This window comes from Dasypus novemcinctus, chromosome 13 (assembly GCF_030445035.2).
Source record: "Dasypus novemcinctus isolate mDasNov1 chromosome 13, mDasNov1.1.hap2, whole genome shotgun sequence".
NCBI classification, from domain to species: Eukaryota; Metazoa; Chordata; class Mammalia; order Cingulata; family Dasypodidae; genus Dasypus; species Dasypus novemcinctus.
The window spans coordinates 39,332,115-39,355,348 of record NC_080685.1 but is presented as its reverse complement, the minus strand read 5'-3'; the positions used below and the strand labels follow the sequence as shown (position 1 = coordinate 39,355,348).

At 50.6% G+C, this 23,234-nt stretch overlaps 1 protein-coding gene across 4 annotated transcripts in view; it reads left to right on the top strand.

Annotated features, from left to right (window-relative positions):
• Positions 1-3,271: 3,271 nt before the first annotated feature.
• The window catches only part of OLFML2B (olfactomedin like 2B), a 38,284-nt gene continuing 18,321 nt past the window's right edge, over positions 3,272-23,234 (top strand). Inside the window, exons 1-5 of one of the 4 annotated variants that reach the window (XM_004479696.5) lie at positions 3,272-3,367; positions 3,844-4,221; positions 6,628-6,891; positions 8,842-8,949; positions 20,215-20,391. In XM_004479696.5, the coding sequence (XP_004479753.1) occupies positions 4,048-4,221; positions 6,628-6,891; positions 8,842-8,949; positions 20,215-20,391 (723 nt within the window). In that variant the 5' untranslated portion in view covers positions 3,272-3,367; positions 3,844-4,047. Of the gene's footprint in view, positions 3,368-3,613; positions 4,222-6,627; positions 6,892-8,841; positions 8,950-20,214; positions 20,392-23,234 lie in introns of those variants that run through there. The other 3 variants (XM_004479697.5, XM_004479698.5, XM_004479699.5) reach the window with 3 other exon arrangements.

Below are 23,234 nucleotides of genomic sequence, written 5' to 3'. Positions count from 1 at the left end.
AAAAAAAAAAGAAGAAAAACTACATAAAAAAATAAATCAATGTGAATAATTGGTGCATTGTGGTTGCCAAAAAAACTAAGGTAATCTTAGACTATATTAATAAAAGAACAGTGCCCAGAAAAAGAGGAGAAATTGTTTCAATATGGTCTAACTTCTACTCAAACTTCAGTCTTTCTTAAAAAAAGAAAAAACAAAACAAAACAAAAACTCAGAATAATGAGGAGCCTGGAAGGCATGTGGTCTAAGAAACAGGTGAATAAGGGTGAAGAAAGTGGCCTTGAGAAAGAGAATACTTAGAAAGTACTTATTTACCTTTTTTAAAAAGATTTATTTATTTATTTCTCTCCCTTCCCCCACAAGTTTTCTGTTCTCTGTGTCTATTTGCTGCGTCGTCTTCTTTGTCCAGTTCTGTTGTTGTCAGCGGCACGGGAGTCTGTGTCTCTTTTTGTTGCATCATCTTGTTGTGTCAGCTCTCCGTGTGTGAGGGGCCATTCTTAGGCAGGCTGCACTTTTTTTCGCGCTGGGCAGCTCTCCTTACGGGGTGCACTCTTTGTGCATGGGGCTCCCATACGCGGGGACAACCCTGTGTGGCACGGCATTCATTGCGCGCATCAGCACTGCGCATGGGCCAGCTGCACACGGGTCAAGGAGGCCCGGGGTTTCAACCACGGACCTCCCATGTGGTAGACGGATGCCCCAACCACTGGGCCAAGTCTGCTTCTTTTACTTACCTTTTTAAATAGAAGAAAATTTCTCTTGTGGGAAAGGTCTTAGACATATTCTGTGAAGGACCATAGGACTAACTATTACTGGACTTTAAAAGAAGACATATTTCAGTTCAAGAGGAAAAAGGACTCATGGTCATCAGATGGCTGCCACAGCTCCAGGCACCATGACCATAATCAAAGACAGAAAGTTGGGGAAGAGTGGCTCTGGAGAGCTCCTCTCTTCGATTTCTTTCTTTTATCAAGAAGCAAAATATCTTTTCCAGAAACACCCCACAGACTTGGTCTGTTAGCCAGAACTGAAATCATACAGCTATCCTAGCTGCAAGGGGGACTGGGAAATTGAATGGCAAAGGGGGTAGCTGGGGCTGGCTTAAACCAATGATTATTTAGGTCAAAACACCAATACCCTAAGAATAATGGAATGCAAAATGGAAAGAGATTGGGTCCTTCATGACCTCACTGAGCTGCTGAACTAAATCTGAAACTACCCACCCCAGTCTTCTTGGAGCTGGAGAAAAAGAAATGCTTTTTTGATTAATCCATTGTTAGTAGGATCTTTTGTTATTTGCAGTCAAATGCACCCTAATGGCTACAAGAGGTATTTATGAAGGTAAGTGGGAGTGTACCCATGGCTTTAACCTCCCTTTCCACCTTATTTCCCACTACTCCTTTAAGTATACACCAATCTCCAGTTAGTAGACACCAACCTTTGTTTGGTGAACAAAACCAGACAAATTCCCTGCCTGCATGGAGTTTACCGTCTAGCGGGGAAGACGGGCTTTACGGGAACAATCCGCAAAAGAGTAATATAACTCCCGTAATTCTGGGGAAAGGAGGCAAGTGGTGCCGTGGGAGCGTACAATGGAGGAATTACCCTGGCGGTGGAGTCTCAGGCTCCTCTGAGAAGTGTGGCCAGGCTGAAGTCTGTATCTGCACATTCAGGCTGGTGCTTCTGTCCAGAATGGCCTCTCGTCAACATCACTGGCTTGTTGAAATCTCATCATCCCAGGCTCACCTCCTATTCTACCATGAAATCTTTACTGGCCTCTCAGCTAGAAGTGACCTACTCTTCTGAGCCTCATTGGCTATTCTCTTTCTCTACCTTACAATTTGAGTACTTGCCCTGCTTGCCTCCTCATTCCCATCCACCCCCACACCTTCTGGGGTGCACTATTTTATCTTTATCTTATCTAGACAGTGTTATCTTTCATTAAATAAATGTCTAGCAACTTAGCTTGTTGCCTGGCACTTAGCCAGCATTCAATATTTATTTTTTTTAATAAAGATTTTTATATTTTTTTCTTTCTCGCCCATTCCCCTCCGTTGTCTGCTCTGTGTGTCCATTCGCTGTGTGTTCTTCTGCATCCCCTTGCATTATCCTGCAGCACTGGGAAACTGCATCTCCTTTTTGTGGCGTCATCTTGCTGTGGCAGCTCTCTGTGTGTACAGCACCACTCCTGGGCAGGCTGTGCTTTTTTCACATGGGGTGGCTCTCCTTGCCAGGAGCACTCCTTGTGCATGGAGCACCCCTATGCGGGGATGCCCTTGCATGGCACAGGCACTCCTTGCACGCAGCAGCACTGCACGTAGTCCAGCTTACCACATGGGTCAGGAGGCCCTGGGGATCAAACCCTGGACCTTCCATATGGTAGACAGGTGCTCTATCAGTTGAGCCACGTCCGCTTCCCTCAAAACTTATTTTAATTGAATTTTAAAACTACATTTTATAGATGTTGACTTCCACCTAGTTCCAGAAAAAATGATAGCTTACATTGTGTTTGTGTATGTGTGTGTGTGTGTATGCATGATTCCCACAAGTCTAGGCCCCAGAACCTTGGATTTTTGCTCATAAACTGTGATTTTAAAACCTATTAGAAATGTATTAATAAGGGTTATCATATCATTTATATGAACTGAAGTTCCCTTAGTTGATCACTTAGCTTATTACAGGCTTTATTCCTTAGCATAAGAGATAGGGTGCTTTATTCCAAAGATACATAATACCTTTCAAGTGTTGGAGGGGCCTGGCTGTGCTCCATTAATTCCAGGGTGAGAATTGTCCAGATGGCACAGTGCCTCTCCCTAAATTAGCAAATTGTTCGTCTTCACAGCAGGTCTACAAAAGGGTCACTGTTTAAGGAACACTGTATGGTAATCCCAGACTGTGAGAGATCATCCAGCAACGGAGACCCCTGAGACTTGTTTCAAACCACGGAGATAATAAGAGCTGTTGCCTTTGGCAATAATTTGATTCTCAGACAGTAGCTCCTCCCATGCGGTCACAGCAAAGAGTGTCAGAGATTTACAGCCACTCTCCTTATATTTAATATTCCTAAGACTCATGACACACTCGAGCAGGGAGTTCAGGAGTTATCCTCTGGGTGGAGGTAGCACCGGGTTCTGAAGCTGTGGCAGGCAAGCATACTAACAGTGGCGCTAAGTTCAAAGCTGCCAGAGGATCTCGCCAACTGTCAATTCAGGGAAAAGAAACGCCCGAGAGCAACTGCTCTCTCTGTGCTGCCCCAGATAAACTAAAGGAAGGACGCCCAGGGTCGAGATCGGCTGGGGCTTGGGTTGCGCTCGGCGCTTGCCTCCCAACGGAGAGTAAAGTCGCTTCTCTCTGCAACCATGAGCACAAGGTACCCCCAAACTTCAGGGGCCCCCCTCTGAAGGGATCTCTCCGATCGTCACTTGCACTCAGAGGAAAGGAAGGGAGCGCCCTTCTGTCGTCAGCCCTCGCGAGCGAGCGCGGCAGCTGGCCCCCAGCGGGGGGCGGGGTGGGCCTAGCGCCCCTCCGCCCGAGCCCTGCGCGCCTCCCGGTCCTCCTCCTCCGCGCCGTCACTGGCTGCATCCCCGCGGCCCCGGCACAATAGAGGCTCCGCCCCTCCCTCCGCGCTCGCCGCCCGCGCCGCGCTCGCCCGCCCTGCGCTCGGAGCCCCTCGTCGGCTCCCGTGCGCCCCGCAGCTCCGCGCCGCCGGCCTCGGTGCGCACCTCCCGCCTCTGCCCAGACCCCTTCCACCTGAGCCCACTACAGCGGGCGAGGCGCTAGGCTCCTCGGTGCCCTCCTCCACATCTCGCTTCACCTCCTCCTTCCCCACGCCCCGCTCTCCACTAGGGCTGCACAATCGAGGGCTGTCCAGATGCCCAGGGTCTCTAGGGCGCACCCTCCTGCCCTGCTCAGCCGCACCCAGCTTTGGAAGACACGCTGAACAGCCACTCACCAACTCCAGCCTAGATACCCTCTCGCCTAGACTCCCATCCTTGCCTAGACCTCGGCCGTTTTCCCGAAGGGGCCGAGCCCCCTCTTGTCGCGTCCCTCATGGCCAAGCCACTGCTGCTGGTGCTCTGCTCTGCTCTGGTTGTGGCTCGGGGCTGGGGATCCGGCACTCCTCCCACGGGGACGAGCGAGTCCCCAGAAGTGCAGACGGTGGAGCCCACGGAGGATGAGACTCTGCAAAACGAGGCGGACAACCAGGAGAACGTTTTATCTCAGGTAGGATGCAAATCCCATGCCCACCCGACCCATGCCAGGTGGTGGCGAAAGCCTGAAGATGGTCCTTGCCGAAGCGTTTGGGGGCAGCTGTTTCTCCTTCTGTTACCAAAGGGAAGGGCATTTGCTTTTCATTTATTAGAATGTCTTCTTAAACGGAGGGACATGGGTCCCCTCAAATCATGGGGTATTTCAAAATTGTCCAACAAGGAGAAAGGTGAGGAAAAGGAAGGGAAGACTCCACACAGTTTCCTGAGAGAAAAGAAAGGAGAAAAACAAAAAGACAAAAATAAAAACAAAACAAAAAAACACAAACTTTGAGGTTAAACAGTTGTGAAAAGTGTGGTCACCTCTTATGTCTGGCTGTGTTTGTCAAAATTGGAATGTAGAAACAGGCGGGCATGTTGGACAGGAGGCAGATGGTGTGACCCATCAGCCATATTTTATGGTACCGGATGGGACACGCAGGCAGATGCATGGGCTGAAGACAGAACAGCAACATGTGTGATGAATGTGAGATGGCCCCGAGACAGATGGTTTGACCAACAAGACTGTGTATTGGGGTGGTAGACTGGAAATACAGATCCATGCAGGTCTGACATTGTCAGGGGGAGTGACAGATGATGGTGATGGGCTTTTTAACCTGCCCATTTGCAAAATACTTTTCACTTATTTTTTTTCAATCCCCATCCATGCTATAGAGAAGCAGTGTGAGGCTGTCCTACCTTGGGTCAGGGCCTTCAAGGGGCAGTTCTCTCTGGAATGTTTATTTCCTGCTTTCCTGAGTTGGTGTGATGATATGCAGTGGGTATCACCATAATTCTAAGGATGACAGATGCTTGCACCTCCCCTGAGCCCTTGCATGGGGTCTTGCCTCCTTCCAAAGCGAGGATCATTAGGTCCACTTTGGAATTTGTCACACACTGGTCTCCTCACCCTTCCTTTAATAGTTATGCTCTATGCCCACCCATCACCTCTCACTGACCCTCACATCAAAAAGATATAAAAATCCTTCATACTGGGGGCTCTGGAGCACCATCAGCAAGAGCTTTCCTGAAACCTGAGCCTCCTGAAAGGAAGGAATCCACGCAGGGGTTCAGAGCAGGGTTGTGGAGGAATCCGGGCGGAGCGTGAGGGAGCAGACAGCCACAATTTACTGTCAGCCCATATGACCAACCGCTCAAGGCACCCTGAATGACAGCTTCTTCCACTGATCCATTCTGTACTTGACAAGAGCTCTAAAACAAATATTAGTATTAGAAGAAACCCACCCTTTATAAGGAAAACATGACAAGCCTTCTTCCACCCCAGGCAGCATCCCAGGAACATTTCCTTTCAAACAAGCTCGGCGCCTGCCTGCCAGGGTCATTAGTCAACAGCAAGAATCTTCTCTATGCCTGGAAGGGGAGCTCTGGTTGCCAGGATGCAAAGCCTGTTGGAGAGGAGCTGGGGAGGAGCATTTTCCCCAGCAAGGGTCCAGGATGGGGCCGCCAGGAAGCCTGATGCACATGGTTTCTTGCCTGGGGAGGCGGGCAGTGGCCAGCCCTCAGAAGGGAATTGTTAGCGCCATAGGGGCAGTAAGCAAGTGCCGCCAGTTTGCTCTCCTGGGTTTGGCCAGGGATTTGGGTTCAGAAGCTGTACTGGGAGCCAAATGAACTCTCAGGCTGAGTAAACCTTACTGACTCTGGACCAGCTTTTTCTTCTCCCAACTCCCTTTTGCCAAAGCCAACTTGTCCCTCAAGGCCTAGATCAAATACCACTTCCTCCAAAAAGTCTTCCCTTGTTCCTTGGCTGGAGCCACCCTCTCTCCTGTTTAAGCTTCCACTGCACATTATTTCTGCCTGTCTGGGGCACTTGCTGCTCCCTGCCTCGTGTGACTGCTATTTATGTACTTCCTGCCTTGTCAGCTCCTTGAAAGTGGGCTGTCTGGCTGGCCCACCGCTTTACCTCCCACAGCACCCAGCACAGTCCCTAGTAGGCACTCAATACATATTGAATGAATGCGTGTGTGAGGAGAGAAGCAAGTGGTCTTCAGTTATTGAACATCAACTTTCCCAACCCTCCTTCAACCTCTTCTTCTTCCTCTTTTTTATCTAAACCTTGGTTCTAGCTGAAGACAAGGGCTATTGGAAGAATGATGGCACTTCTTTTGTTTTTTTCCTTTAAATGATGAAAGGCTAAGGCCCCCTGAGAAATGCACAGCTTTCCAAGACAAACGAAGAACGCTGAACTCTGAGTGCCTTCAAGGAAATGTCAGAGTCAGCAGATTGTGTTGCGATGACCTATTCACTCCATGGTTAAGTGTTGTCTGAGGTCTCTGGTTGGTGCAGGACTTTGACAAAGGAAATGGAGAGCCTTCTTCAGTCTATGTCTGCACACCCCCAAACCATTCTCTCTCTCTGTGTTCAGTTGCTGGGGGACTATGACAAGGTCAAGGCCGTGTCTGAGGGCTCCGACTGTCAGTGCAAGTGTGTGGTGAGACCCCTGGGCCGAGATGCCTGCCGGAGGATCAACGAGGGAACCTCCAGGAAGGAAGACTTCTACACCGTGGAAACCATCACCTCGGGCCCGTCCTGCAAGTGTGCCTGTGTCGCGCCGCCGTCGGCCCTCAACCCCTGTGAGGGAGACTTCAGGCTCCAGAAGCTGAGGGAGGCGGACAGCCGGGACGTAAAGGTAGGACCCCGTGTGGGGCAGTGCCCTGGGTGGGATGGCACTTTATACTAGCTCAGGATTTGTGAGTCTGGCAGGGGCATTGCTGGGGACCGTGAGGCCTTGGAATAGGTGGACCCATTTGAGCCTTTAAAGGCAGCCAGGCCCCATCCCTGGGGTGTTGCGTGTGGATCCACCCAAGGCCAGTGATCTGCCAAACCGGTCATTTTCAGCTCTGGTGTCTGAAGGGATGCCGAGAGCAAAGTGTGCCTGCCCTCCTTATGGAGCCAGGGAGGCCACCCCGTGAGCAGCTGCCAGGCCCAGCTGGCAGAAAGAACGCAGTGTTCTCCTCTGGGAGAAGAGCTGCCATGGTTTCCTGTCAGCCCAGCCCGTATCCTGAAGAGGCCAGAGACACACAGAAACGAGTGAGTCTTTCTGTCCTTAGTGTCAGGGCTGGGGTGACCCGTTCTTTTGAGGGTTAATGAGGCAATAACTCCTGAGTACTTGGCATAATGCCTGACATAGCCCGAGGGCTTTATAAGAAATACTAGCTCCGTGAATGAATGACCACGTCAAGTACCAGTGCCGTACCAGGCACCTGGTACACACTCAGTAACTCATAGTCTCTGATATCTCTTTGAACAGACACTGGTTACCAATACAAAGAACATGCCAGGCTTTGGCCCCATCACTCAGAGCTGCAGCTCTGCCGTGTGACTGCTTTCTGAGCCAAGTGCCATAGTCACCCAGGCAGAGGTGACTATGCCACAGGCATGAGTATTTCATATTTGGGATTCTTCATCTGGAAGCAAGGCTGAGTGATGAGTGGGGAGCAGGGATTGCGAATGTGTGGTCTTTGTCAGGGACGCTCAGATTAAGCCTCTCAGCTGCCCCCTTTGCCTCTCCTCTGCCTGCTCCAGATGTACCCAGAGCCTCAGCTACCTTCCTCCTGGTGGCTATGTACTGGCAGGAGAGATAGTATGGAAAAACTGAGAAGGGCTGGGTGCCCTATGGCAGCTTATCCCCTCCAAGAAGGGCCAAGGGGTCTCTCTCTACCACAGGGTCAGTTTAGCTACTAGTGCTAAAGAAAAACTTGGAGGTACCCCTACCACCTCACGTAGACAAGTTGAGTCAGAAGCATACACTCCAGGCACTGAAGTAGAATATTTATTAATAACCTGCTATGGGCCAGGAAATCTTTTTTTTTTGGTCTTTATTTGTTTTTTTAATGTTACATTAAAAAAATATGAGATCCCTGTATACCCCCCACCTCCCTCACCCCACTCCTCCCCCCATAACAACACCTTCCTCCATCATCATGAGACACTCATTGCACTTGGTGAATACATCTCTGAGTACCGCTGCACCTCATGGTCAGTGGTCCACACCATAGCCCACACTCTCCCACAGTCCACCCAGTGGGTCATGGGAGGACATACAATGTCCGGTAACTGTCCCTGCAGTACCATCCAGGACAACTCCAACCCCCGAAAATGCCCCCACATCACATCTCTTCCTCCCACTCCCCACCCCCAGCAGCCACCATGGCCACTTTCTCCACACCAAGGGCTAGGAAATCTTGATACATATCTTGGGAAGACAAAGATGAAGAAGACATGAACATTACTTTCAAGTTGCTCCCAGCCCAGTAGGAAGGATAGACATGTATGCAATGCATAGATTTAATTAAAAAACAGGCATGTAGAGTTTGGCAAAGATGTTCTACACCTCAGGGTTTACTTACTTGCTCCTGTAAGCTTCTCCCATTTTCTGACCCCAGTATTCCAGAAGGAAAATACAGCTACAGCACTGTGCTGGACTATGCCCCCACCTACACAAATGCCAGTTTCAGAGGGCCTACCTTTCAATTCCTGCTAGCAGCTTGCTTCCCTGTCAAGCATCCGGTGTGGAGAGCTCAAAGGAAACTTCTCCATCTGCCCATCCCTGGACTAATGCTTTGCCCTTGTTTCATAGCTCTCCAACATCATAGACATGCTGGAAGGAGCTTTCTATGGTCTGGATCTCTTGAAGCTGCATTCAGTCACCACCAAACTGGTGGGACGAGTGGATAAACTGGAGGAGGTAAGGAAGATTTATGTTTCCATATGCTTCTCTTGATGGGGCCCAAAAGTGGATCAAACTTCTCACAATATTTTTTCAGAAAACATGTTCACCCTGACTAGACATAACTCATTCTATTCTTTGGAAAGGAAAAATATACATAAAACATTCACCCACAATCATGCCAAATTGTTGGTGACAAAGAGAAACGGTGAACTATAAATGCAAAATAGCTTCTCTTTTCATTTCTATTTTTACCCTGACTTCCCAGGAACTCATAGCTAAATGAAGTGTGAAAATACAATAAGCACCTCATGTCCTGTTTTAAGGTTGAATCTTCTCTTTCCTGGGTAGATGGTGCCTATTTCTTGTTCTGGTTTTATTTATTTTTTAACTGTTCTGGCACATGCATGTGTGTGTGTATGTTAATTCATCTCAGATCCATATTGGAGAAAGGAGAGATAAAAGTGACTACTATGAAATAATGTTCCCTACTAGAAAATCTCCAGGCTGGTCAACCCCAGGTGATGATGGACCTGTCATGGAATTTTCTTAGACAAAGATGCCACATAATTTTGACTGAGCTCCAGGTTGATGTACAGCTGGTGCCATGGTTTTCATCTAGTGGTATGTGACGTGACGGTAGGACATAGAAGTTGTTACATGCACAGTCATAATGTTAACATTAAATTCTGTTGCTAAAACTCTTTAAAATGTAGATAAGTAACTATTTAGTTACCAAAAAATTAACCATTACCACCCAGCTTTGCCAGTAAGAAACTTTGGGTGTGTCCCGCTGGCTGGCATCCAGTTCTTAGAGTAATACATGAAACAGTGATTCAAAGAGCATCAGCTTCATGTAGAAGCCTGTTACTTTAATTTTCGGACTCCCAGTGGCAAATTTAATAACAGAATGACTGTAAACATACCATTATTCTTTGGGGAGTCTACCGTGGAGGAGCTCAGGTTCCCTGATGGGAGATCAGTAGATGGAGGAGGTGGAAAAGGTAAGGATCTCTGAGTTGTGGGAGAAAGAGCACGGGAGCCAAGAAAGAGTGAATTATTCTTGTTTGCCACCAGTAAACAGCCATGTGGCTTGGGGTAGAACACACCTCGGAGTCTTACTTTGTCCATCTCTAAGGTAGGACTGGTGCCCTAGACACTGCATGATTGCCAAGGGGATAAAAGCTGGACTAGTCATTATGAAAATAGTGTGAAATGGTTAACTAAAACAAGGCACTTGAGTTATGGCCAGCTAGTGAGTGGGGCAAATATTCCCACATTGCTTTGCCAAGCAATCTGGGACAAAGATGATGAAACACTGCCGTTGCAAGGATCTGTTTTGAGCATGCTCCTCCCACTCCGAGCAGTGTTCCTGGCAGCGGAGATCCTGTTCCTTCTTCCCCTTTGGCTTGCCACTCCAGTGCCATGAAGAAGCATTTCCTAAAGATGACCATGTGCTCTGGGAGGGTCAGTTTATAAGACCTGAGGAGCGGGCTCTCAAACCCCAGCTTTGTGGACGGGTCGAGGTGGGCAACAGGAGCACCTCAGCCCCTCCTCACACTCTGCCTATTGTCCCTGGAGGAGCTGAGGGGACCAGGTTGTGGGGCGCCGTGAGTCTCTCCTTCCCCAGCCCCGACAACTGGAATGATGGGATTCGGAATGACCAACCCTGTCCTCCTACAAGTGGGACTTAACCTACCCACACACTTTGTGCTGGTATGGAACTCATATTTAAAACCATTTTCTGACTTTTCGGATGAGTTCGGGAGGAGGTAAACCAGGGCTCAGCACTGGAAGAGTGCCTCCCTTCCCCTTGGCCCCCAGAAACATCCAAACCTGCAGCACTTCTTTCAAAGCGACTGCATTTCCTCAGGAGCAGAGGCGTGACAGCCACCACCTGCTTTCACCTGACGTTGCCAGGATTTTCATTCTGGCTGATGAACACAGCCTGGGAAAGATAGTCCAGGGGAGAGCACAGTGCTCCTGAGGCCAAGGTCAGCTGCTCCTCTGAAAGGCCAATGGGTTGTCTCTGAACAGGGGCCGTGAACTCTTTTCCAGCCTTGTCCAGCAGCTGAGCTCTCCCTGCTGGTTGTAGAAGTGGGTGAATTTGGTGCAACGCCACTAACCTGGCAGGGTGGTGTCTTCTGTGCAGTCACCCAGTCACTGGGTTTTTGCCAAAAAAGTAATCTTAGTTCCATCCGATAGAGTCTCTCTTTTTAAAAAATGTGTGCTTAGTAGCAAAAACTGGACCTTTGTAAAGATAATAATTTCTTACCTTTGTCTAGCATTTTCCTGTTTCTCAAGAATTCTGCATGCCTTTAGCCCATCTGTTCCTATGAACTGGGCGGGGTGTGAGACGTGAGGGAGTTAGGTGACTGGCCTAAGATCTTGCTGCTGGGAGGTGAAGGGTGCACTCAGGCCGCTGGTCCTGGTCCAGGACTCTTTCTAATCGACCCTGTCATTTTCCTTGAAGCCTTGCTGTCTGCCCCGCAAACATCAGCTTTTCCTTACCAGAACTTAAAACAACAGCTCTTCCAAGGGAATTTTTAGCAGACCAGGGCCTTATCCCATAAATTCCATTAGGATTAAATAGAATTAAAGTTGCGTTAGGGAGGGTCCCACCTAGGAACAGGCACAGACCCTGTTGCCAGGGTTGGTGGCAGGCGTTCCCAAACCAGGCAGCCTAAGGCCCAGGGGCCGTGCGCCCAGGGTGCTGTGGGTCTCGGGCCCCTGGGCCCACACAGTGCAGCGCTGTCTCTGCGGGAGGTTGAGCCACGGGTGTGCTGGCCTGTGCTGCCCAACTCCGTCTACAGTCCCCGGTAATTGAAAAGGCAGAATGTTAGGTGAGTGCAAAAACACTCCCTCTGCCTAGCTCTGCAGGAGGAATGGCGTGCTGTTCTCCAGGCCCTTGGCTATTTTTAAATCCCGAGGGAGTTCCTTGGAGAGCAAACAAAACAGAAGGAGTCAGATTGGAGGGGCGTTTGGCTGAAAGTCAGGTCAGTGTGAGCAGGAGCCCGTGTACCTCCACCTCGAGTATGTAGGCGGACGGAAGGATGGCAACTCCATTTGCAGATGAAGGAGAGGCAAATGGAAGCTGAACTGCCCAGAGTCTCACATCTTGGTAAAATCAGCTCCAGGAACTCTAATTAGTGCAGTGATTTTTGTTAAGCTTCTGTTTTAAATCATGAAAAATAACACATGCATTGAAAGGTGCATTAGCAGTGAATACACAGCTTAACAAATTATTGTAAATCAAATGCCCATGTAATCAGTGTCCAGCTTGGGAAATAGAGCAGTGTCAACGCCCTCAAAGCCCTCCCCCGTGCCCTTTCCTACTCAAACCTGTTTCGGCTGTCCTGACTTTTATGATCATCACATTTCTTACTTTCCTTTTCAGAATTGCCATCTGACCATGCATCCGCAAATACACTAGTTTTGCCTGCTTTTGAACTTTAAATATATAGAATCCTTCAGAATACTGTGTACGTGTGTTGAGCTTCTTTCATTCAACTTAATGTTTTAAGTACTTGGTCATTCATAAAAATGAAATCCATTCATTTTTATAGCTGTGTAGTATTCTGTTGTAAAAATATACCATCATTTATTTGTCTCTTCTACTAATGATGGATATGTGGGCTGTTTATTGTTTCTTTTTTTTTTTTTTAAAGATTTATTTATTTATTTAATTCCCCCCCTCCCCTGGTTGTCTGTTCTTGGTGTTTATTTGCTGCGTCTTGTTTCTTTGTCCGCTTCTGTTGTCGTCAGCGGCTCGGGAAGTGTGGGCAGCGCCATTCCTGGGCAGGCTGCTCTCTCTTTTCATGCTGGGCGGCTTTTCTCACGGGCGCACTCCTTGCGCGTGGGGCTCCCCCACGCGGGGGACACCCTTGCGTGGCACGGCACTCCTTGCGCGCATCAGCGCTGCGCATGGCCAGCTCCACACGGGTTTCTTAATTCACAGTAGCCCCCAAAACATCCTTGTATATGTCCCATGTCTGGGTGCCCTTCTATGGTATTTAACTAGGACTGGAACTGCTGTGTCATTAGTTATGTTTGTCTTCAACTCTAGGAGATATTGCCAAACTGTTTGCCAAAATAGTAGCACACGTTTGAAAGTTCCTGTTGGTTCACACACCTTCACCAACACGTGGTGTGTCACAATTTCTAATTTTTGTCACTTTGAAGGAGTATCTTACTAGGGTCATTTCACTGTGTTCTAAGGACTTAACCCCCAAAACATCTTTCCTCTCTACCCAAGGGAGGCCTGACATCCCATGGGCATTCCTTTAGACCTGGTCTATTAGCAGCAGTCCAGAACCTCTAATGTGGTACATCCAGGCTAATCTTTCCTAACAGTTCCGGGAAGCGGAAGGGTGACGTTTGTGTGTGTGTGTGTGTATGTGTGTGTGTGTGTGTGTTTGTGTAGGGGGTGGTGGGCAGAGAGCACAGGTGCAGGAGAGATGAGAAGTAGGAGTGTGGAAGGAAAGCCTGTGGCTTCCCAAAGCCAATCCTGTTGATTGTACCTAGATTTGGCTGTGGCCCTGATTCAGCTCAAGGACTTTCACTGTGGACTCTGAGCGCACCCAGAGGTCCAATGACTCGTAGGCTGCCCAGGCCTAAAAACAAATTCTGAAGGCAGCAAGTCCAGAGGCATGGGCTGCCCTACTATGCCATGCTGCCTTTAGACCAGAATTATTACCAAAGTAAAGAAAAAGACAAACAGAGTGACAGACCATGAAAATAACCTCTTCTAGTATCAAGGCTAGAAGTGGGCTTAAGTCATTCCCATAAAAATTGCAAATCTTTGAGAAAAGGTGCCCCACCCCCAAATTAGCTGCAGGACCCTGTGTACGTCTTTAAGTACTTGACTGTGCTTGTGACTGTGCACACTTGTGCCTTTGTGCTTGGGGGGGGGGGAGGGCGAGAGTTCACCTGGCCTCTGAGCTTTCCCAAGTGTGATTCCTCTTCCCGCAGCCCTGCCCTCTTGGTGTGGGACCCTTCTCCTGTCACACCGGCCTGCTGGAGTTTGCACACCCCACCCATGAGCACAGATGGGCACCAGGGAGCCTTGCGTGTCACCTGCAGCCTTTTCTTCTGATAATGCTGCATCCGAGTGAGATGTAAAGGCTGTGATGGATCTACCAGACCCAGAACTGGCGCTCTCCCCAGAACATGTGGGCGCAGGCCTTGCGGAGGCCTTCTCCCCAGGCCGAGGGAGTAGGTGCCTTTTGTGTTTCTGGTCTGGAAGGCATGATCAAAGGAGCAGTCCTGAGCCTGGGGGATATAGCTTTTCACCAGCTATGAGGAAAATGTAACTTTCATCTGTGCAGGTCTGGCCGTGAGTTAGGGGAGCTCTTTTCCAGCCTCCTCTGCTCCCTCCGAGACACCGCAGGTGTCTTTCCAGATCACATCTGTTTCAGAGCAGGAGCTATTGCAAGTCACTTGGGTCTTCCCCTCACTCAGTGCAGCCTTGGAGAGGAGTCTCTCTTACCTTCTCTGACCTTTGGGACCCCACCTGTCAAAAGGATGAGGGTCCGGAGATAACGTTCCTACGATACATTTGAACTCAACCATTCTGTAATTCTATTTGCATCTTAATATGCACTCAAGTCAGTTTATTACCTCTCCTGAGGTAAGAGATTCTTCAAATCTAGTTCGAGACTGGGGACCGAAAGCGTTTGTTCTTGGATAAAGGGACTTAAGGTCTGAGCGTCCGTCCTCCATCTGCTGGCGTAGGAACCCCAAGAGTTGCCAAGAAAGGAGGGAGCTGGTGGCTATAGTTTAAGGGGTGAGGTTACCCCTAATGTTGAAATTCATTGTCAGAGGCCTGGGACCTCTTGCTCTACTTGTCTGACTCCCCTTCGAGGCTGTGGACTCTCTGAGGGCAGCTGGGGTCTAAGTCATCTTTGTTCCCCAGGTGTTAGGCCGGCGCCTGACATGGGAAGACACTCAGCAGCTTTTGGGCCTGCGGAGGGCCTGGCTGTGACAGCTGGCGGCTCCCTGCCTGCCGCCTCCGTCAGCTGCATCATGGGGATTGTGCCGCAGCCTATCTGCCGTCAGGAGGAACGGCTGCTTCTAGCTGTTCTCCCTCTCCAGCCTCTTACAGGGCTGGAAGCAGCTGTCGGCTGGGGTGGCCGTCCCAAGCCATCTGGTGCTCGTTGTGTCCTGGAGGGCTCAGAGGGAGGGGGGAAGGGTGAGCTGACGGGAACTCTGGGCCCTGCCACCGTGGGCCTCGTTGCCCCTACTTCAGCCACCCCTGGAGCCCTGTGCCCTCTGCCCTGAAACATCCTACCTGCATCCGAGCCCCTGTGTGCATCCAGCCATCTACCGACGGGACCTGGCACCCACAGGCCTCCGGGGCCCACGGATGTGCGGCACGACCCGGAGGCCCTGCCTTGGCCCAGACGCAGTTAAGCTTAGTTCCCTCCCACGCTCATCTACTGTGCCTCTGCACAGGCACACTGCGCTAAGTCCTCTCCTTCCTGCCTGGCCCCACCACGCCGAGCCTTGGCTCACCCTTTCTCTCCTACGTGGGTATCTGCTACTGAGATTCCCAAGGCTCAGTCCTGCTTCAGCGTCACCTACCTTTATCAAGCGCTCGCTTGTGCCAGGCATGAGTGAATGCCCATCGCCTCATTCATTCTCCATACCAAGCCTGGTGAAGTAGGTATCATTATTTCCTTCTTTTACTAACAGAGCCCTAAAGAGCATACATGACTCGTTTTACATGGTTATAGAATCAGGCTGCGGCTTTGTAGGTGTTGTCGCAGACCGTCCCGTCGCACACACTCTCTTCCACGGTTCTGGTCGGGAAGATAAACGCACAGAGTGCTGCCAGCAGCTCTGCCCCACGGTCCCCGATGGGCCCCGATGGTTTTGGCTTATGCCGCTACATGGTTTTACCCAGCATGCCCACATTTTCCAGCAGCAAGACAAGGTTGGGACAGAGTCCCCTATTACAGCCTTTTCCCGCACCTGTTCCTCCTGTCTGCACACACCTGGCCGTGTCGGCCCTCTGTGGCTTATCAGAGCTGGGCTCCGACCAACTGCCAGCTGTACCCCCAACTCCACCCACACACTCTTACCCCCTTGCCTGGGGACCCTGCCCAGTTTAAACTCTCTCTCCCCTTGGGTATCTGTGCACCTGGCTGTCCTCGGCTCAGGACTGCTGTCCCCATCTTGCAGCACGGGCTTGGAGTCAGCAGGTAGACCAGCTGCTTTCCCCATGGGCACGAGGCACTCGTTCTGCCTAGTCCAAGACTTGTGACAGGGTCCCCAGTTCCTTCTTTGCCGTGGTCGCCCATGCCTTCTGTGCCAGGCCTCTGCCTGCCTTGTCCTTCTGCCCCCCTTCCTCTTCCCAGCACCAGGCGCCACGTGGTGCACTCTCTCCTGCCCGACAGGCGCCCTCCCCGCCTCCTCTGCTGCACTGCCAGCACTGCCCACGAGCCAAGTTGCACACGCCATAAATGTCACGCTGCTGCTGTCCCGGAGAGGAAGAGCCTGAGGCATGAGGTCATGGGGTTCACCCTCCCGCCAGGTGGGATTGGCAGGGAGCTCCCTGTGTGGGCAGCATCCCCTGCGCCCCCACAAGAGGCCCTGGGTGTGAGGACAGCTGAGCCCCACGGAGGAGTGGGGAGAGCTCTGCGAGGCCAGCACCCCCGGGGTTGGAGGTGGCTGTGCTGGGGGTGGGGGTGGCAGGGACGTGCAGCCACTGCTGCTGCCCTAGGGGACGCCAGCTGTCCCGGCCGTGCAGGCCGAAGGGTGTTTGTTCAGGCGGCCGGCGGCTTTGCCGTTCCCAGGAGGGGAATAAGCTGATTTGCTCCTCTTGGGGCCAGGCATTCCTCAACCCTCCTCTGTGGAAATCCAGAAAAATGGTGCCTCGCTGAAACCAGAAAGCCGACTGGAGATTTATAATCGATGAGAAGGGGGATCTCCAGGGGCCTGGAAACCCCGAGATCTTGGGGCATGAGTGGATTCTAGGGCACTGCCGCTTCACCTCTCAGTGGCTGTACACGGCCAGGGCTATTTCATGGGTGTTCAAAACTCAGGTGGGTCTTGTTTTAAAGAGTACTTATGTTCAGGCCAAAGCCATGGGGTCCACCCAGAGTTTCCAGCACTTTCTAGGGGAGCCCTGGGCCAGGCTGGGCTGCAGAGGTGGACACACTTCAGGCCCTGCATCCTTCACATCACCCCGATTTGTTTTCTTCATTGATGCTTTCCTATTTATTTGTTTATTGCTTGGTTTCCCTAAGTAGAGCATAGTCTTACATCAAAGCAGTGTCCTCATCAGTCTTGCCAATGCCCAATTCCTCTCCGTGCCTAGATCGGAGCACATCACTGTGTAAATGAAGAAGACACAGAGTGAATCCCTGAGCCTAGCGGGCTTCAGCCTCTGAGTCGGTGTGAACTCCATGAGGTAGACCAGGTGCTGCTCTTGGCCAGCGCTGATGGACGCACAGAACTGCGAACCAGGGACTCCTTGGTCAGCTCCAGAAAGGACATGGCTCCTGCAGGCCTCTCTCATGTCCCTTCCTCATTCCCAGCAGCTGCACGCTCATCCTGCCTACTTTTATGGCAGTACTGCTTAAACTTGTTGTTGTTTTTTTAAGAATTTTTTTGGTCTTTATTTGATTTTTTAATGTTACATTAAAAAATATGAGGTCCCCATATACCCCCCACCCCCCTCACCTCACTCCTCCCCCCATAACAACAACCTCCTCCATCACCATGAGACATTCATTGCATTTGGTGAATACATCTCTGAGCACTGGTGCACCTCATGGTCAATGGTCCACACCATAGCCCACACTCTCCCACAGTCCACCCAGTGGGCCATGGGAGGACATACAATATCCGGTAACTGTCCCTGCAGCACCACCCAGGACAACTCCAACCCCCGAAAATGCCCCCACATCACATCTCTTCCTCCCACTCCCTACCCCCAGCAGCCACCATGGCCACTTTCTCCATACCAATGCCACATTTTCTTCGATTACCAATCACAATAGTTCATGAATAGAATATCAGTAAGTCCACTCCGATCCATACTCTATTCCTCCTGTGGACCTTAGAATGGTTATGTCCACTCCACATCTATGGAAATTGCCTGGGGATCTGGTTAAAATGGAGATTCCGATTCAGCGGTGCCAGGTCAGGGCCTGAGAGTCTGCCTTTCCCACAAGCTCCCGAGGGATGGCTGTGCCGTGGGCCCGTGGGCCACACCCGAGGACCCAGGATTTATAGGAGTCCAGCATTTCCATGTTTCTCTGCACATGTGTCTCCTCCCTTCGCATATCCTGAGATGGAACTGTGAGTGTTCTCTGGCTCCTTTGATGTGCCCTCTGCCACTGGAGAGCTGGCCAGGCCCGGGGACCCTCTCCCCACGTCCTAAGCCAGAAAGTGAACTGAAGAAGCAAAGTCCCGGAAGCTGAGTGCTGGGTTCAGCCCTGCCCCTGTGTTTACAGCCTTGGGCAAGTCACATCCTCACTCTGGGCCTCAGTTTCCTCACTGTAAAATGAAGGGGTTAGGCTTGCGTTCCAGGGTCCATTACTCTTTACAACCTGTGGGGGTGTGTGGGCTGCTAGTAGTAGTATCCCCATTTTAGAGAGTTGGAAACTGAAACACAGGGAGTTAAAGTAATTTGCCCAAGGTCACAGACCTGGAAGTAGCAATGTTGAGCTGTGCACCCAACTGCTGTCTCCAGAACCCACACTGAACCATCACACTTGACTGCCCTGATAACGCCTAGCAGGACTGACGCCTGCTCAGTAGGACCAGTCCTTCTGCGTAAGCTTGAAACAAGAGCTTTTCTCTGGGCTTTAGCTCTCACAGTTAATTCAGTGAAATTTAGAGATGCTGGCTTGGCCTAAGGTCCACAGAACACATCAAGCTCTTTTAGTGCTCCAAATCTGGCGTGCGTCGGAATGGCCCAGCCGGAAGTTCTGGAGGCCATTTGGTTTCCACAGGCACCTAGTGGGCTCTCCTGGGCAGCCCTTGTAGGAGCCACCCGGAGCCCCAGTGTTGGGATATCGCCCTCTGCCTGCACGCCCGCACACCCCACTGGCCCTGCGCCCCCTTGGTTGGCCATTTGTAGCATCTTACCAGGCTGTGCCTGGCATCGTCAGAGCTTCCACACTTCCGGTATCTGTTTTGTTAAAGGAAGATGGAAAGCAAATGCTTTCTCTATTTTAAAGGATTGCTGCTTCTACCAGCCTCATAAACAGGACTCAAAGGGAAAAATCATGTTTAAAAATGTAGATGTTCATAGAAACTTTACATTTGGGGCCAGAGTTGGCCACTGTTGGATTTCAATGTTATCAACCATTTCTAAAAGTAACTCAGAGGCATCTCTGAGCCTGCCAACAGCCTTCCCAGGATTCAAAATCCGTTCATCAGCCACCTACTCTGGGAAGCTGCCTCCTGCCCGGCCCCAGCCTCTCTCACCCTCCTCTGACTCACGAGCAGATCTCGTGTTTGGCACTTACAGAACCTGCTGTGGTTGGTCATCTTTTTCCTGCAGTGTGTTCCCTTTCTCCCCAGCTACAGTTCCCACCTCCTCTCACGCCCACCCCACCCTAGCCCCAAGAACCCAGGGGTATTTCGAGGCTTTTTTTTCCTGCCACTCTGTGCCTTAGACACATAGGATGTACTCATTAGTGTTGGTTGACTGAAATGTAGCTTTGGTCCTCTCTGGTATGAACCAGGTCTGGAACATGGCTAATTGGCCAAGCGGGGGTCATTTAGGGAAACTGTTTCTTGGGATAAGTAGGAAAGTTTGAAGCCAGCCTATCAATTTTCTATGTGCATGATGCTTTTAAAGAGCTGGGGAATAGTTTGTGCCCATTAGGAAAGCAAATTAAGTAGATTTCTTTGGCAGGCTCTTCTCAAATTGCTTAGAAAACTCTTCTTTTATTAACTACTGGTTCACACGTATGGGGTGCAAGGGAATGGAATTTTTTGTCAAGTTCTTAATCACTAGGTAAGGGTGGACTGTGTACAAATGCAGGAAAAGAGCTGCATGTCCTGGTGGCCCAGGAACATGGCAATGTAATTATTAGACAAGCTAAGTGATACTGGGCAGTATCCCAGCAGCTGGGCATACCGGAGAGGGGCTGCCCTGGAAATGGCACAGGACTGGCCATCTTCTCAGGCCCCGTCCTCTCATTGACCGATTTGTCTGCCTGCCTGTCGTGCCTCTGTGCTCTGAGCAGGAAGTGGCTGCCAGCTGCCCCCGGCTTGTCCTCAGAACACGTTCATGGATCCTCTGAATAGTTTTTGTTTTCTCAGGAAGTGTCTAAAAATCTTACCAAGGAAAATGAGCAAATCAAAGAGGACATGGAAGATATTCGGACTGAGATGAACAAGCGAGGCAACGAGAACTGCTCCCATCACATCCCAGACAGCATGCCGGATATCCGCTCGGCTCTGCAGGGGGACGCGGCCGCAGCGTACGCCCACCCAGAGGTACAGCCCCGGCCCCCAGAGGCCTCTGGTCACAGCCCTGGAAAACGGGATCCCAACGTCTCACCTTTGCTTAGAGCTTTCCAGGTTTCTGTCCTTTCATGGTCCTGGCTCGCTGCGTCTGTATGGGTTTGTACAGCTGTATGGGTTTGGTGGGGCAGAGACTGACATCCTTCCACTTAACACTGAAGCCCAGGGCGGTTCCGGGAGTAGGTGCAGAAGCCAGGACGCAAGCGTGGGGCTCCTGGGTCTCAGTCCCATTATTGTCATCATAACCCATTTGTGGGTCTTCCCTGCAGTTTTATTTTATTTTATTTTTTAGCTAGCAGGGCCAGTGATTGAACGTGTGACCTCTATGTGGGAAGCTGGCACTCAACCACTGAGCTACACTGGTTCCCCCGAGTTGGTTTTTTCATTTGTTTGCTTGTTTGTTTTGTTTTTGTTTTTAGGAGGTACCGGGGAATGAACCCGGGACCTCGTACATGGGAAGCAGGCGCCCAACCTCTTGAGCTATATCTGCTTTCCCCCTCCCTCCCACCCGCACAATTTTAAGTAAGGAGGAACACAGGGGCTACTTTGTCTAGGACCGTCCTGATTCACTCCAGCAGTCCTGGTGTAATTATTAAAAGCACTCTCTTTTGCTATCAAAAATATCCCTGTTTGACAATAAATTAAATAGTGCCCCTTATTTATAAGGCACTTTGTAATTTACTACTTTCTTTCATAACTCTTTTGTGGTAAGATGTTCTTTTTTTTTTTTTTTTTTTTAAAGATTTATTTAATTCCCCTCCCCTCCCCCGGTTGTCTGTTTTCTGTGTCTTTTTGCTGTGTCTTGTTTCTTTGTCCGCTTCTGTTGTCGTCAGCTGCACGGGAAGTGTGGGTGGCGTCATTCCTGGGCAGGCTGCACTTTCTCTCACGCTGGGCGGCTCTCCTTACGGGGTGCACTCCTTGCGCGTGGGGCTCCCCTACGCGGGGGACACCCCTGCGTGGCATGGCACTCCTTGCGCGGCATGGCACTCCTTGCGCGCATCAGCACTGCGCATGGGCCAGCTCCACACGGGTCAAGGAGGCCCGGGGTTTGAACCGCGGACCTCCCATGTGGTAGACGGACGCCCTAACCACTGGGCCAAGTCCGTTTCCCAAGATGTTCTTATCATCTCTGAAAACCAACCGGGCTGAGATCAATATCCTTATTTTAAAGATGAGGAAACAGATCCAGAAATATCCACAGTCTCCTTTACTCAGCCAAAAAGAGGTGGCAGAGGGTCTCCAACCTTTGGTTCTTCCCGCCCAGTGGCGTCCGAGCATGAAGCTGCCATTCGGGAGTGGCGCACTGTCTGATGGGATCGAGAGGTGCCAAAAGGCCAACTTGTTTAAAAATGCCCCCCATTTGGTGCCCGTTTCTTTTGTCTCCAGTTAATAGGTTATGTGTGTGTGCTAGTGGTGAACTACGTTACCACGTAAGGTATTGGGTGATCTCCTAAATTGATGTCCAAAAACCAGGCATTAATTTGGGAGATAACCCAAAAGAATAAAAGAGGAAACAGGTAAATTTGAGTGGCAGGACTTGAGTGTGAGATGCAGTTATCAAGGTAGGTCTGGATGGAGTATTTATAAAAGGGGTCCCTGGGAGACCAGGGGATGGCAGCATTTAAGAGAGGGAGGCCCTGCTTACTGTACCTAGTTGTGGAGGGGGGGGGCGTGGATGGCAGAGCTGTGGCACACAGTGCCTGGGCAGTGGATTCCAGGTATGCCATTGAGGGACCCCCTCACCCCTGGCAGGCAGGTTGGATGTGGGTTGAGAAGGGCCTGGGACAGCTAGAGCCCCTGGGCTGGCTCCTCTGTGTGCCATGATGCAAAAAAAGGTTGGGAAGCTTTGCTGTGCAGGACCCTGTTGCTCAGCCCCTTAAAAATTGGGGTAAGGTAGGAAATAAGGCTGGGACTGTGGGATCGGGACTCCTGGGGTGTGAAACTCACCCAAGTGGTGCCAGGCAGGCAGAGCTGTGGGTCTGGAGAGACTTGGGCACATGTTTTCTGAAGGCAGGCTAACAGGCTCATCAGGACGCTAGGAGCAAAAAGCACTGAAGAGATTGTGGTGCTGCCCTCCCCAATATGTAACTCAACAGGAAAACAATTCCAAACCTCCAAACCTTAAAATAAGTATAAGGAAGACCAATCATTTCCTGGCTTTTCTCATTATGACTCCTCTGATACTTCTGGAAATATATTCCTTCAAAATTATTTTTTATTCTCATTTTTGGGTGTCCCTGACTTGCTGGGCTACGGAGCATGTGTTTTGCCTGCTTAGTGACCCATCCCTGAGTGGTTTGAGCTAGTAAACCAAAGAGCCAGAGAACATTTGGGCTGGAAGGAAATTTGGAGGCACCTGCTCATCACATCTGGAGCCCAGCATAGCTTATCACAGCACACCTGGCCTCCTCGGCCTGCTCAGCTGCCCGGCGGAGTCAGGCATCCCCTGGCCTCTCTGGTTTCCCATTTCCCGGCTGGCTAAGCGTGAGAATTCATCTGTTGTCTTGATGACACATTATGTGGTGTGTTCAGGAACCCAGCTGAGATTTCCTGAGGGCAAACAGCAAACCAAATCAAACATACCAACCTTTTTCTCCTTGCTCAGCAAAGTCTTTTGCCCTCCACAAGTTCCCACTCTCCACACTGCTGAAGTTAGCACAATCTACCCAACCAGCATGGTGGGGGTAGAGCTAAGGGCCAGGGAGGGGCTGAGAAAGGGGGAAGCGGTGAAGGAAGCCCAAGGGCAGGCGCTTCCTCTCCCTTTCAACCCTTTGGCTCTTCGGTGAACCTTGGAGGCTGCAAAAGGGACAAACGGG